Consider the following 13651-nt stretch of genomic DNA (forward strand, 5'->3'; position numbering starts at 1 on the left):
CTAGGCTAGATGGACTATCAGTCTGACCCAGTAAGGCTATTCTTATGTTCTAAGTACAATTGTCAAATTCTAACAGTTTCCTTAAATTTATATTTTTAAATCATAAGTTTTATTTCTGTTGATTTTATTCAGGTGCATCCTTTGATAAGAGTTCTGCCACATGGACTGCATTGGCTAGAGTTGCTGGTCTCTGCAACCGTGCTGTGTTCCAGGCAGGCCAAGACAGTGTACCAATCCTTAAAGTGAGTATCTCCCTGAACACCTCACTTCTTCTTTGTTTGCTGTCTGAATTGGCTGTTGCTGATCAGATCAGATCAAGTGACTCGTAGCAACAAAATGGGAACAAGATGTAGCTGCTAACTTAGAAAATAAGATTTTTCTTTTAAACTTTATGAATCTTCAGCACCAGCTTAAACATTGAATCAGGTAAGGCACTGGCTCAAGGCACCAGTGATTTAAAGGGTTCCAAAATCCCCAGCTTCTGGCTTCACCTAATGGTGAAGCCTTCTCCCCTTCACCTCCCTCCCTGGCCCTTTAAAAACTGTGTGCACGTTGCTGGTAGCAGTAGCTTGCAGACAGGCTGCCTCCAAACTTCTTCCCCTTTCGATGGCAGCAACCTTTACCTGGCATCAGGCCTTTCCTCTCTGCTGGGCCTTGTCTTCGCAGAAGCAGAAAATAGGCAGGACCAGCAAAGAGGAAGGCCCAATACTGGCAGTGCCGTTTCCCCACCCCCACCCCTACCCCTACCACAGCACATCCAATCCTCTGATACCTTGGCAGCACAGTCAGTCATTTAGACTTCTGCATCCCACAAGCTCCCTGACTTTCACTCGCCTACTGTTTCAGGCTGCCAGCAGATACTCTCACGCTTTCCCGGTGTGATGATGTCTGGTACCTCCCTTTGTCACTACACCTTGACTGTGACCCACAAAAAGGGAAAGGAGAGTTGACAAAATGTTGCTTATGGTGCATGTCTGGCGTACCACGTTTTAGGAAACACTGACTTAGATTACTTCTGAGTCTGCTGCCTTTCACAGTTAACCCATAATCCAGAGCTTCCTTTTTCAATGAATGTTGCACCTCCTGTGCATTTGTGTCTTATACCTCATTCTGTCTCTTCCTAAGTCTTTGTATGTAGATCTTTGGTCCTATATGCTTTGAACAGTAAACATATTAGTCACCCTCTGGATAAACTCTTCCATATTTTTGGGGGGAGGGGAAGTTCTCAAGAATTGCCCACAGTACTCCACATGGGACTCATTAGACACTTAAAACAGAAGCATTGTTCTTCCTTCCTGTTTGCTATTCCTGCCTATGCATCAATGCATTCTTCTGACTTTTGCTATTGGCTTATAGTATCTACCTGTTTGATTACCTTGATCTTATGGTCACACCCAGATGTTACTTTCATGCACAGAACTTCACCTCCTATGCTATACAGCTCCCTTGGGATATGCAACTGAATCAGTATGACCCAGCTTTTTTTTCTTGGGTTTTTTTGTAATATTAAATCTGCCAGACTCTAGATTCCTCGGGCTTAATGATCCCTTATCTACACATAGTATATCTGATCAACCTTGCTTTTCCTTATTTTAGAGGCTTTTCTTAGAATAAATTTTGGATTTTGCATTTTATTACAAATGAAGTTGGTTTAGTGACTTTTTTCTTTCATTACAGAGAGATGTTGCTGGTGATGCATCAGAGTCTGCTTTGCTGAAATGTATTGAGCTTTGCTGTGGCTCTGTCAAAGATTTGAGAGAGAAAAATACTAAAGTGGCAGAAATCCCATTTAACTCCACCAACAAATATCAGGTAAACATGTGATTCTGTTCTTTGGGAGGAGGAGATGAAATACAGTATTGATCTAAATAGTTTCTTTTGGGTGGTTCTAAAATTTTATTTGCTGATGGGGTAGCAAGTGTAGGGTTTTTGTTTCCTATTAAAGAACATCAACCCCATGTCCTTGTTTTCTAGCTGTCGGTCCATAAGAATGCCAACCCATCTGAGTCCCGGTACCTGCTAGTTATGAAGGGTGCTCCTGAGAGAATTCTTGATCGGTGCTCCACTATCTTGCTGCAGGGCAAGGAACAGCCTCTGGATGAGGAGCTGAAAGATGCTTTTCAGAATGCTTACCTTGAGTTGGGAGGCCTGGGGGAAAGAGTGTTGGGTATGTATATTTAGGATGATTACTGTTGGTGTAAAGAGCAAGAGAAGTTGAATTTGCTGTAGAAAAACTGAACTTTTCTGTATGAATGTGGTGTTGGTATATCAGCACAGTTAAGAGCTGAATTTAGACAGGTGGCATTACCAAGACAGTTGGCAAAGAGATTTTACGTTCAGGTAAATTCAGCCAGATATGAACTTGAGCTCACTTGAGCAGCTTGGAATCCTGAATAGCCTGCAGAAAGCAAAATAGTCTAGTTTTTATTAGATAATTGTCAAATAAGTACACACATCAGCAATAAGGTATGGCACAGCAGAAAAGCCCACTAACCTGAGTTGCAAAACCAAATTAAACATCCCTCTTATAGTCCGGTATAACTACATACCAGTCATGGGTCTCCATGAACCATGTCTCTGTGATCGCCACTCATCTTCTTCCATCACAGCTTCTAGATCCAGAATCTTGTTTCCCATACTTCGAGCATTAGTATATACTGCTTTCCAGACATTGCCCCCTTTTCCCATCCGTGAAGATGTATTCAGTGATTTACTTACCTGAGGGCTTAGACTCACCTGGGGGCTTTGATCACCTTGCCCCATCATTTCTAGTGTAAAGCCCTCTTCAGTAGATTAGCCCAGTGTTCTTCAACCGCCTGTCTGCAGACCGGTGCCGGTCTGCAGACATTTCCTGCCGGAACATGCCTCGGGCCTGAGGAGATCAGTGCACAAAGCTGCGGGCGGCGGCTCCTACGTGCATCCTGCGCCTGAACCGGCAGCCTTCTCTCTGACATCGCAACATCAGAGGAAAAGCTTCCGGATGATGCACGAGGAGCCGCCGCATGTGGCTTTGTGCACTGATCTCCTCGGGCCCGAGGCACGTTCTAGCTGCAGATTGGCAGTGAGGAAGAGAGAGCCGGCCGCAGGCAGTATAAAACGGTCAGGTGGGAGCACTGGTATGTTTCTTGCAGAGGGGGGAGGAAGACAAGAGAGCTGGCTTTCTCAAGGCGTTGTTTGTAAACAAGAGAGGGCAGGACACCCAGACTCAACCAACTGCCTTGATGAAGCAATGGCACATGGAGGAAGGGAGACAAAGGTAGGGGGAATGATTTTATTTTCAATTTAGTGATTTAATTGTGTCAATTTTGAGAATTTTCATCTGCTGTCTATATTTTGCATTGTTCAGAAAGAAATGTATTTGTTTCTTTTTCTCTGGGGTTGTACTGAATGCAGAGTTTTGAATCTTAGGGTTTCGTTTGAATATATTAGTAATTTTAGTTTGTGGTCCCGTATTTGCATAGGGGTAATTTGTTCTGGTAAGAATGAATGGTGAGAAGCATACGGTGTGCTTTGGGTAGTTTAATTTTGTGGTTAACCATTATGTGTTGTTAATATTATATTGTGTGTATATATGAAAAATGAATGGAAAAAATAGTGTTACAATTAGTACTATTATGTGGACATGGTCTGGGGCAGAGATGGGCGGGGTCTGGCCCACAACTTAGCCCAGTGCTCTTCAACTGCCGGTCCTCAAAATAATTCTTTTATTATCCCAGGACAAGCAGGCAGCATATTCTTGACTGATGGGTGACGGCACCGACGGAGCCCCGGTACGGACAATTTTAGAGTGATTGCACTCTAAGAACTTTTAGAAAGTTCTAGCTCGGCCGCACCGCGCACGCGCGAGTGCCTTCCCGCCCGACAGAGGCGCGCGGTCCCTCAGTTTCTTAGTTTCCGCGGAGCTAAGAAGACGCGTTTTTTTCAACGGCTGTTGAAACTTTTTTCCTATTGCCTTCCCGCTCGCGTAAACTTTTGGCTAATTGGCCTTATTTGGTTTCTTTTTTCTTTTTTGTAAAAAAAAAAAAAAAAATTTCTTTTCTTTTTCTTAATTTGATTTTCCCCGGCGGGGCCTTCTGCCACCATCGAAGCCTCGGCCTTCGATTTGGCGGAAGCCGTTTTTCCGTTCATGCCCCCTCAACCGGGTTTTAAAAAGTGCCAGCGGTGTGCTAGGCCTATATCTCTCACGGACCCACACAACTGGTGCTTACAGTGTTTGGGTCCTGAGCATCAGGCCTCTACTTGCACCCGCTGTGCTACTCTAAAAAAACGGACATTAAAGAATCGCCAAATACAGCAGCGATTACTATTCGGTGCCGAGATGTCCGACCCCGTTCCTTCGACTCCGGCTTCGGCACTGATTCAATCGGCACCCTCGTCTTCGACGCCGCGTGATTCCACACCGGCGTCTCAGCAGTCAGGTAAGCCGGCTAAGAAGCCTTCCCCGCTGGAACGTCTTCCGGCCTCGAGTGCAGTGAGTCCAATCCTGCCGCCTGTAAGACGCCAGCGGAAGCGCTCCGCCCCTATAGAGGTGAGTCCCTCGACATCGGGCTCCTCATCTCCGGGGCGTCGAGCGGCACCGCAGGTACTGCAGAAGAAAAAAGCGGTACCGGTGCCATCCCTTGATGACCGCATTACGGCCATCCTTCAGGCGCAGCTTAAGGAACAATTAGAACGGCTCCTTCCTGCTATCATGACACCGAACCTTCCGGTGCCGGCCCGCACCGAGCTATCGGTACCGGTTGTGGAACAACCCGTATCGATACCGATTATGGAACCCGTGTTACCTGCTTCCACTGTTTCGGTGCCGCATCACCTAACCTCATCGGTATCGATGCCAGTCCTTGCACCGGAGCCGAGAGCTCACCATCAATCGGTACAGACTTCGGCACCGGTGCGCCCGATAACATCTCCTGACTCGGTATCGATGAGGTCGGGTAAGTCGGTGCGCAAGACCCGACACTTACAAACGTCGACACCTGAGTCTCGGGACCATTCTTCCCATGTCAGAGACCCTGATCTGTGGGGAGACTCAGAGGAACCCTTTCTTTCTGAAGGCGAATGTTCCTCAGAGGAGGAGGAGTCGGCTGTCCCTGACCCATCCTCCAAACAGATCACTTCCTCTTTCTCCTGTTTTTTGAAAGAGACGTGTGAATCCTTGTCCATTCCTTTGGAGGCTGAATCCAAAAAGTCTAAAGCTTTTTTGGATGCCCTTGATTTTGACCAGCCTCCAAAGGAATTTTTGAAACTTCCCCTTCATGACATCTTGAGGGAAACTTTCTATAAGAATTTAGAGACTCCTTTAACTGTCCCAGGGGCCCCACGTAAACTGGATTCTCTATATAAAGTAATTCCCATTCCTGGATTCGACAAACCTCAACTTCCACACGAATCCTTATTTGTCGAATCCACCCTTAAAAAGACTTCAGGAGCCAGTGTATATGCATCTGTCCCTCCTGGCAGAGAAGGAAGGGCCATGGATAAATTTGGTAAGAGGCTCTACCAAAATGCTATGTTAGCAAATAGGGCTAGTAATTATGCTTTTCATTTCTCTTTTTATTTAAAGCATCTCCTTACCACCATGGCTTCTTTCGAAAAGTATCTTCCTTCACGAAAGCATCAACCTTTTCATACCTGCTTGTCGTCTCTTTTCCAACTACGTAAGTTTATGGTTAGATCCATATATGACACCTTTGAACTTACATCCAGAGCGACAGCAATGTCGGTGGCTATGCGCCGTTTGGCCTGGCTTCGGGTATCCGAGCTTGATGTTAACCATCAAGATCGGTTAGCCAACGCCCCGTGCCTAGGGGATGAGCTCTTTGGGGATTCCATGGACTCAACCACACAAAAGCTCTCTGCTTATGAGACGCGCTGGGATACCCTGCTTAAAAATAAAAAGAAGCCTCCTCCGCCAAAACCATATAGACAGCAGTCGGCCTATCAACGCCGCTTCACAGCTCGTCCATTACCTGCCACTGCTCAGCAACCCAGGCGTCAGAGGCAACAACAACGTCAGCCTCCCAGACAGCAGCAGCAGCAACAATCTGTGAAACAACCTCCTCAGCAGAAGTCACAGCCCTTTTGACTTCATTCTCCACAGTATAGCCAGTATCCCTATTCCTGCTCTCCTGCCTCAGCCTATAGGAGGTCGACTTTCTCTGTTCCTCAGCCGGTGGGAAGTAATCACTTCGGACCAATGGGTCCTCAACATCATCCGCCACGGCTACTCTCTCAACTTTCAGACTCTTCCACCTCAAAGCCTGCCAAAAGAGTCTGCTTTACACAGTACTCAATTTACCCTCCTTATTCAGGAAGTCCAATCCCTACTCCTTCTGAACGCTATAGAAGAAGTTCCTCTAGATCAAAGAGGGCAGGGATTCTACTCCCGTTATTTTCTAGTCCCCAAAAAAACAGGAGATCTCAGACCAATTTTAGATCTTCGCGATCTCAACAAACATCTGGTAAAAGAAAAATTCAAAATGCTTTCTTTAGCCATCCTTTATCCTCTTCTAAATCAAAACGACTGGCTATGCTCCCTCGATCTCAAAGAGGCTTACACTCACATACCGATCAATGTAACCTCAAGACCATATCTCCGATTCATGATCAATCATTGTCATTACCAATACAAGGTGCTGCCCTTCGGTCTAGCTTCATCTCCAAGGGTATTCACCAAGTGTCTCATTGTGGTAGCGGCATTTTTACGCTCTCACCACCTTCATGTATTTCCTTACCTGGACGACTGGTTGATCAAAGCCACATCCGCTCAAGCAGTTCTCCTGGCCACCAACCAAACCATCCAGTTTCTACGAATTCTGGGGTTCGAGATCAATCTACCCAAATCTCATCTCATCCCTACTCAAAGACTTCAATTCATTGGAGCGATCCTGGATACACTCCTCATGAGAGCTTTCCTACCATCCAATCGTCTTCAGACCCTTCAGTCTCTATGTCAGCAGGTGCTTTCACTGCCTTCCATCTCAGCCAGGAAAATGATGGTACTCTTGGGGCACATGGCATCTACAGTTCATGTCACACCCCTCGCACGTCTTCACCTGCGCACTCCTCAATGGACCCTTGCTACTCAGTGGTCCCAAGCGACGGATCCTTGCTCACGACACATATCTGTGACATCATCTCTTCGGCAGTCTCTTCAATGGTGGTTGGTATCCTCAAATCTATCCAGAGGTCTTCTGTTCCATCAGCCTCCTCACCAACTAGTCATCACCACCGACGCCTCTCTGTATGCATGGGGAGCGCACTTGAACGAGTTCCAGACTCAAGGTCTTTGGACAGCCCAGGAAAAGAAACATCAAATCAATTTCCTGGAACTCAGAGCGATGTTTTATGCCCTCAAGGCCTTCCAACATCTTCTCTTTCCTCAGGTCCTTCTGTTGTGCACAGACAATCAGGTTGCGATGTACTACATCAACAAACAGGGTGGGACAGGCTCTCGCCTTTTATGCCAAGAAGCCCAAAAGATCTGGAATTGGGCCATAGATCACCACCTCTTCCTGAAAGCTATCTACATTCAAGGAGCACAGAATTCTTTAGCGGACAAACTCAGCAGAATTCTCCAACCTCACGAGTGGACACTCGATCCTGTAACTCTGCAGTCTATCTTCACTCAATGGGGCACTCCTCAGATAGACCTCTTTGCAGCTCCTCACAATCACCAGCTGCCCCTCTTCTGCTCCAGACTTTACTCTCCTCACCGTCTGGCAGCAGATGCTTTTCTCCTAGACTGGTTGAATCTGTTCCTGTATGCCTTCCCTCCGCTGCCTCTAATGTTGAGAACCTTATTCAAGCTCAAGAGGGAACGAGCCACCATGATTCTGATTGCTCCGAGGTGGCCCAGGCAACATTGGTTCTCCCTTCTACTTCAACTCAGTTCCAGGGAACCTTTTCTTCTTCCTCTGTTTCCTTCTCTGCTTACGCAACAGCAGGAAACCCTTCTTCATCCCAACCTCCAGTCTCTGCACCTGACAGCTTGGTATCTCTCGGGCTGACATCTCATGATACTCTTTTATCTCAGCCAGTTCGTTCCATTCTGAATGCCTCCAGGAAACCAACCACTCTGCAATGTTACCATCAGAAGTGGACGAGATTTTCCTCCTGGTGTCTTCTTCATCATCTTGATCCAACTTCTCTGGCAGTGGAGACATTGTTGGATTATTTGCTTTCTTTGTCTGACTCTGGCCTTAAGTCCTCTTCCATCAGAGTCCACCTCAGTGCCATTGCAGCTTTTCATGAGCCAGTCCATGGAAAACTTCTCTCAGCTCATCCCCTGGTATCCAGGTTCATGCGGGGGCTTTTCAATGTGAAACCACCTCTTAAAGCCCCTCCTGTTATCTGGGATCTCAATGTGGTTCTTTCCGCCTTAATGAAGCCTCCTTTTGAACCTTTGGCTACCTCTCCTTTCAAGTTTCTCACTTGGAAAGTACTTTTCCTTATTGCTCTTACCTCTGCCAGGAGGGTCAGTGAGCTTCATGCACTGGTCGCAGATCCACCTTTTACGGTTTTTCACCATGACAAGGTGGTTTTGCGTACACATCCAAAGTTTCTCCCTAAGGTTGTTTCTGAGTTCCATCTCAACCAATCCATTGTTCTACCTGTTTTTTTTCCAAAACCTCATTCTCATTCTGGGGAACAAGCTCTGCATACTTTGGATTGTAAAAGGGCTCTAGCTTACTATCTAGAGCGTACGAAACCCCACAGATCAGTTCCCCAACTTTTTCTGTCCTTTGATCCAAATAAATTGGGACGTCCCGTTTCTAAACGTACGTTGTCTAATTGGCTGGCAGCGTGCATTTCATTCTGTTATGCTCAGACCGGACTGACACTGGAAGGTTCTGTCACGGCCCATAGAGTCAGAGCAATGGCAGCTTCTGTAGCTTTCCTCCGTTCCACTCCTATTGAGGAAATCTGCAAGGCTGCTACTTGGTCCTCAGTTCACACTTTCACATCTCATTATTGTCTGGATGCTTTCTCCAGACGGGATGGACACTTCGGCCAATCTGTTTTGCAAAATTTGTTTTCCTAATGGCCAACCTTCCCTCCATCCCTCTTTTTGTTAGCTTGGAGGTCACCCATCAGTCAAGAATATGCTGCCTGCTTGTCCTGGGATAAAGCACAGTTACTTACCGTAACAGGTGTTATCCAGGGACAGCAGGCAGATATTCTTGCGTCCCACCCACCTCCCCGGGTTGGCTTCTTAGCTGGCTTATACTAACTGAGGGACCGCGCGCCTCTGTCGGGCGGGAAGGCACTCGCGCGTGCGCGGTGCGGCCGAGCTAGAACTTTCTAAAAGTTCTTAGAGTGCAATCACTCTAAAATTGTCCGTATCGGGGCTCCGTCGGTGCCGTCACCCATCAGTCAAGAATATCTGCCTGCTGTCCCTGGATAACACCTGTTACGGTAAGTAACTGTGCTTTTCTGCCGGTCCATAGGTGTACAAGGGTTGAAGAACACTGGATTAGCCAGCCTTCTTCCCTTCTTTGATAGATGCACACCATCCCTACTCAGCAGCCCTTGGAAAATCATCCCGTGGTCCAGGTAGCCAAAATGCTCTCAACGACACCATCTACATAGCTTCTCTGCCCTGGCTTTTACCTTTGACAGGGAGGATGGACAAGAATACCACTTGCACTCCTGTCTGCTTCACTTTCTCTCCCTGAGCCACAAAGTCACTTTTTTTACGTTCACAGTGGTTCTTGGCAGTATTGTTAGTGTCAACGTGGATGAGTAGCATCGGCTAATAGTCATCAGGCTTGATGAGTCTCGGCAACTTCTCCGTAACATCTTGAATTTTGGCACCAGGCAGAGAGCATACCTCTCAAGACATCATGTCTGGTCTGCAGATGGATGCTTCTGTACCCTGAAGCTATTACATTTTCTTTGTGGGAGTTGATCTAGAGTCCCTGTAGGTCTTGGCTGCTCAACTTTCACTGTCATGCAATACCAAGTCGCACGTGCTTCTCTTCCAGGATAACAGAGCAATGGGACACACTGGAAGGTCCCTTAACGGGAGCATCCGGAAGTTTTGCCCCCCACATTTTGACTCAAGTACATTTCACCCCCACACATTTCACTTTGCCCCGGATGTTTTGCCCCAACATTCACTGCCGTACTAAATTGCAATATCATAATCATTAATGACCCGGCATTGACCTCATTTTGTGAATGTTTGGGTCAAAATGGCGTGGTATGTTATTATTCAGCCTAGTTAGGTTTTGCAAGGCTATTTGTCAGATTGATTGTAGATGGGACTGCACAGCCCACTTGTACTGTAGCCAAAAGTCAATGTCTCAATCTCCACCTGTTGGCGGTGGAGCGTAAACCCATCTGTTCTGTGCCAGTCTGGAGGGACTAAAAAGGAAATTAGCAGGTAACCTAATTTCTTTATCCTCACTAATAGAGAGTCTTATAAAACTGCACAAATTCTTGCTGAATATCAGCCTACTTAAACAAATAAACCCCATCATCCCCTTTAATCTGCAAAATAGCCATTTCCTTCTGCTGTTGCTTGAGCCTCCTGGCCAGCAGCCTGCTAGATTTATTACCAAATTCAAAATACATTTGTTGAACCTGCTGCAGCTTATGAGCTATGTCTTCAGAGTTTAATTGATACAGCTTCAATCTCTGCTGCTATAAACTGATAGAATTGGGAATTAAGGGAGGCAGCTGTAAAATCGAGAATTGATCTTTACGTGGGGGTAGATGTCCTCACCGTAGCGGGTTTGGGACGGACACTGCCCTTCCATTTAGAATGCAGCAGCTTTAGAAGTTTTATCAATAGAAGAAATGCTCCCGATTTCTGTTACCAGCATCGACTCCAAGCTGCCACCATCTTGATCCTCCTCCAACCAAAGAGCTTCTGAGTCAAAAAAAAAAGTACCAGTAGAAGGAATTATAGCGTAAAAATTGTGCAGCTCCAGAATTTCTCACCAGAGCAGCTATCCGCTAGTGACATCACTTCCTCCAGCAAAATAATATTTTTCTAATGGAAGAACCCACTCCAGGAGAGACTACACGTAGTCTGGAGAAACGGAGTCATTAATACTCTTTATCAAAATATCTGTGTTGTTCCATATTAAACATCAGAGAATCAAATTAGCCAAGGGGCCTAGACTTGAGAATGAATTTCAAATGGCAGTAGGCAAGATACATAAAAGGAGACAGTATGGATTTGGAGGAAATGACAATTGAGGGAAGAAATCTTGAGGCATTATGAACACATTGGTGCTAGATGCCTGGAAAAGTTCCAAATGAAAAGGGGAATCCTAGATTCTAACAGTAAATCACTAGTAGAACTTCTGAAATTGGCAATGTGCTTATTGATGACTACTAGGCCAATTATTTTGAAAATGAGGAAAAATGTGTTCTTATAAGAGAAGTTAGATCAGAGCTTCCCAAATATGGTTGGGACCTCCAAATGAGGTCACAATACCTCTTTTTAGGGTCATGGGCTTTCCATAGGTACATCATTATTCTGCACCTCCATGGGGTTTCAGTTTGGCTGCAGTCACAGGGTCACAGCCACAAAATTGGGAAACACAGAGAGAGAGGATTTCCTTTACTATAAAGATAGCATTTCCTCAATTCTTTACTGGTATCTGTTTAATGACTCCTTTTTAACCTCAAGGAAACTTTTTCTAAAGTGGGGTTAGGGCACATTAGAGCAGTGTTTTTCAACCTTTTTTGGGCAAAGGCACACTTGTTTCATGAAAAAAATCACGAGGCACACCACCATTAGAAAATGTTAAAAAATTTAACTCTGTGCCTATATTGACTATATATAAAGTAATTCTCTTGAATAGGAATCAAATAAACACAAAGAAAATATTTTATAATTACTTTATTATGAAATATTAAGTAAACAGAATAGTGAAAAATTATAAAATACTTTATTCAGTGCGAAACCTGGGCCTGTTTGGCTGAACACAAAGCTGATATTCTGGCTGGAATCGAAGAAAGACACACACGTAGCTCTTCGTCAACAGTTCTCAGTCTCTCTCTGTATTTGGTTTTTATAGCATACAAAAATAGACAAATATACCCTCCATCCTTTTTATTAAACCACAATAGCAGTTTTTAGCGCAGGGAGCTGCGCTGAATGCCCAGCGCTGCTCTTGACGCTCATAGGCTCCCTGCGCTAAAAACCACTATTGCGGTTTAGTAAAAGATGACCATATTGTAAAATATAGACAGCAGATATAAATTCAGAACTGTGCATAGTAAGTGAAGGGAAGTTTTCATCTCTGGAAATTTACCCAGTTAACTATTAAGTTATTTGGGCAAATTCCTTTGAAAACTGTGGTAATACTGCCTCCACTTTGCTAAATTTAAAATAAAATCATTTTTCCTACCTTGCCTGGTGATTTCTGGTTGCACTTTCTTCTTCTGACTGTGCATCCAATCTTTCTTCCCTTCTATCAGCCTGTATGCTTTCTCTCCTCCACACCTCATTCCCTCCCCCAACTTTTTCTTCCTCTCTCCCTGACCTTTCTTTCTTTTTTTCTGTTTCTCTTCTTTCCTTCTGTTTCCCTGCCTGCCCCCTTTCTTTCTTTCTCCCTGCCGTTCTCCAAGCCACTGCCGCTGCCATCGGGGAACAGGACCCACCAATGGATAACAGGCCCCAAAGCCGACGCCGACGCATGCTCTCCCTGACGTCAATTCTGCAATCGGAGAGGAAGTTCCGCCCAGCCAGGCAGCGATTGGCTGGCCCGAACTTCCTCTCCGACTGCAGAATTGACGTCGGGGAGAAGAAGACTTATCGGCTCGATAGATTAGATCGCCAAGACAAAGTGAGTCCTGGGTAATCGACTCACTTTGCCTTGGCGAGCTACTGGTGCCCCTGCCTCGGGCCCCCTCTCAGCTCCGGGCCCCTGAATGCAGGACTGGTAGTACTGCCCTGATGGCGGCCCTGCGGCACACCAGACAACATCTCGCGGCACACTAGTGTGCCGCGGAACAGCGGTTGAAAAACACTGCTATAGAGAATAGCAACAGTGCGGGCTTCCCTTACCAGGTGTTATCTGTGAGTCCTCATCTTCATGAGCTTGCTTACCTACCTTTTTTTATAGAATAAAATGTCACATCATCGCACTAAATAACAATGCTTCTTCTGCAATAGGCACATCATTCCTGAACTCTTGGATAGTCAATCCCTTCTCACGAGATTCTGTGTAGAGCCTCATTAGCATTTTCTTGCTCCACCTCCCATCACTCTGAGCTGTCCTGTAACTCTTCAGTTTCTCTCTACACGTGAGATGATAGAAGTCTGTCTGTCCTGTTCGTTTATTTTTCCTTTGATTCAATTTTTTATCCAATCATGAGGCTTTTTTGGTGCTGTAGAGGGTCCGATCTTTGGAACATCTCTGGTTGTGGGAGAGCTCAGACTTTGAGATTAGAAGCCTGTAGCCAAGGGGCAGACTACTTTGTGGTTCATATGCTTGGCTAGCCTGCATTAACAGGGACTGGTCCCTTAGAAGTAAGGCTCACCCCAGGTTCTGTCCACAGAGGGCTTGAGCACAGGCTGGGTGGCTCCATGGTGGAATTTTGGAGTATTTTTTTAAACCAAGATCAGAGCCAATGCGTTTCCCTTCCCCCTGCTGTGCACACAAGCCCTGTTGGGGGTGGGGGGGGTTTG

The 13651-nt window shown here is 45.8% G+C and overlaps 1 protein-coding gene across 3 annotated transcripts in view; it reads left to right on the forward strand.

Moving 5' to 3' along the window:
- ATP1A1 (ATPase Na+/K+ transporting subunit alpha 1) overlaps nucleotides 1–13651 on the forward strand; it is a 216375-nt gene that overhangs the window by 165519 nt on the left and 37205 nt on the right. For all 3 annotated transcript variants that reach the window (XM_033940421.1, XM_033940422.1, XM_033940424.1), the window contains exons 10-12: nucleotides 133–242; nucleotides 1678–1812; nucleotides 1975–2167. In XM_033940421.1, coding sequence (XP_033796312.1) covers nucleotides 133–242; nucleotides 1678–1812; nucleotides 1975–2167 — 438 coding nt within the window. The remainder of the gene's footprint in view (nucleotides 1–132; nucleotides 243–1677; nucleotides 1813–1974; nucleotides 2168–13651) is intronic.

Source organism: Geotrypetes seraphini, chromosome 4, assembly GCF_902459505.1.
Source record: "Geotrypetes seraphini chromosome 4, aGeoSer1.1, whole genome shotgun sequence".
Taxonomy (NCBI): domain Eukaryota; kingdom Metazoa; phylum Chordata; class Amphibia; order Gymnophiona; family Dermophiidae; genus Geotrypetes; species Geotrypetes seraphini.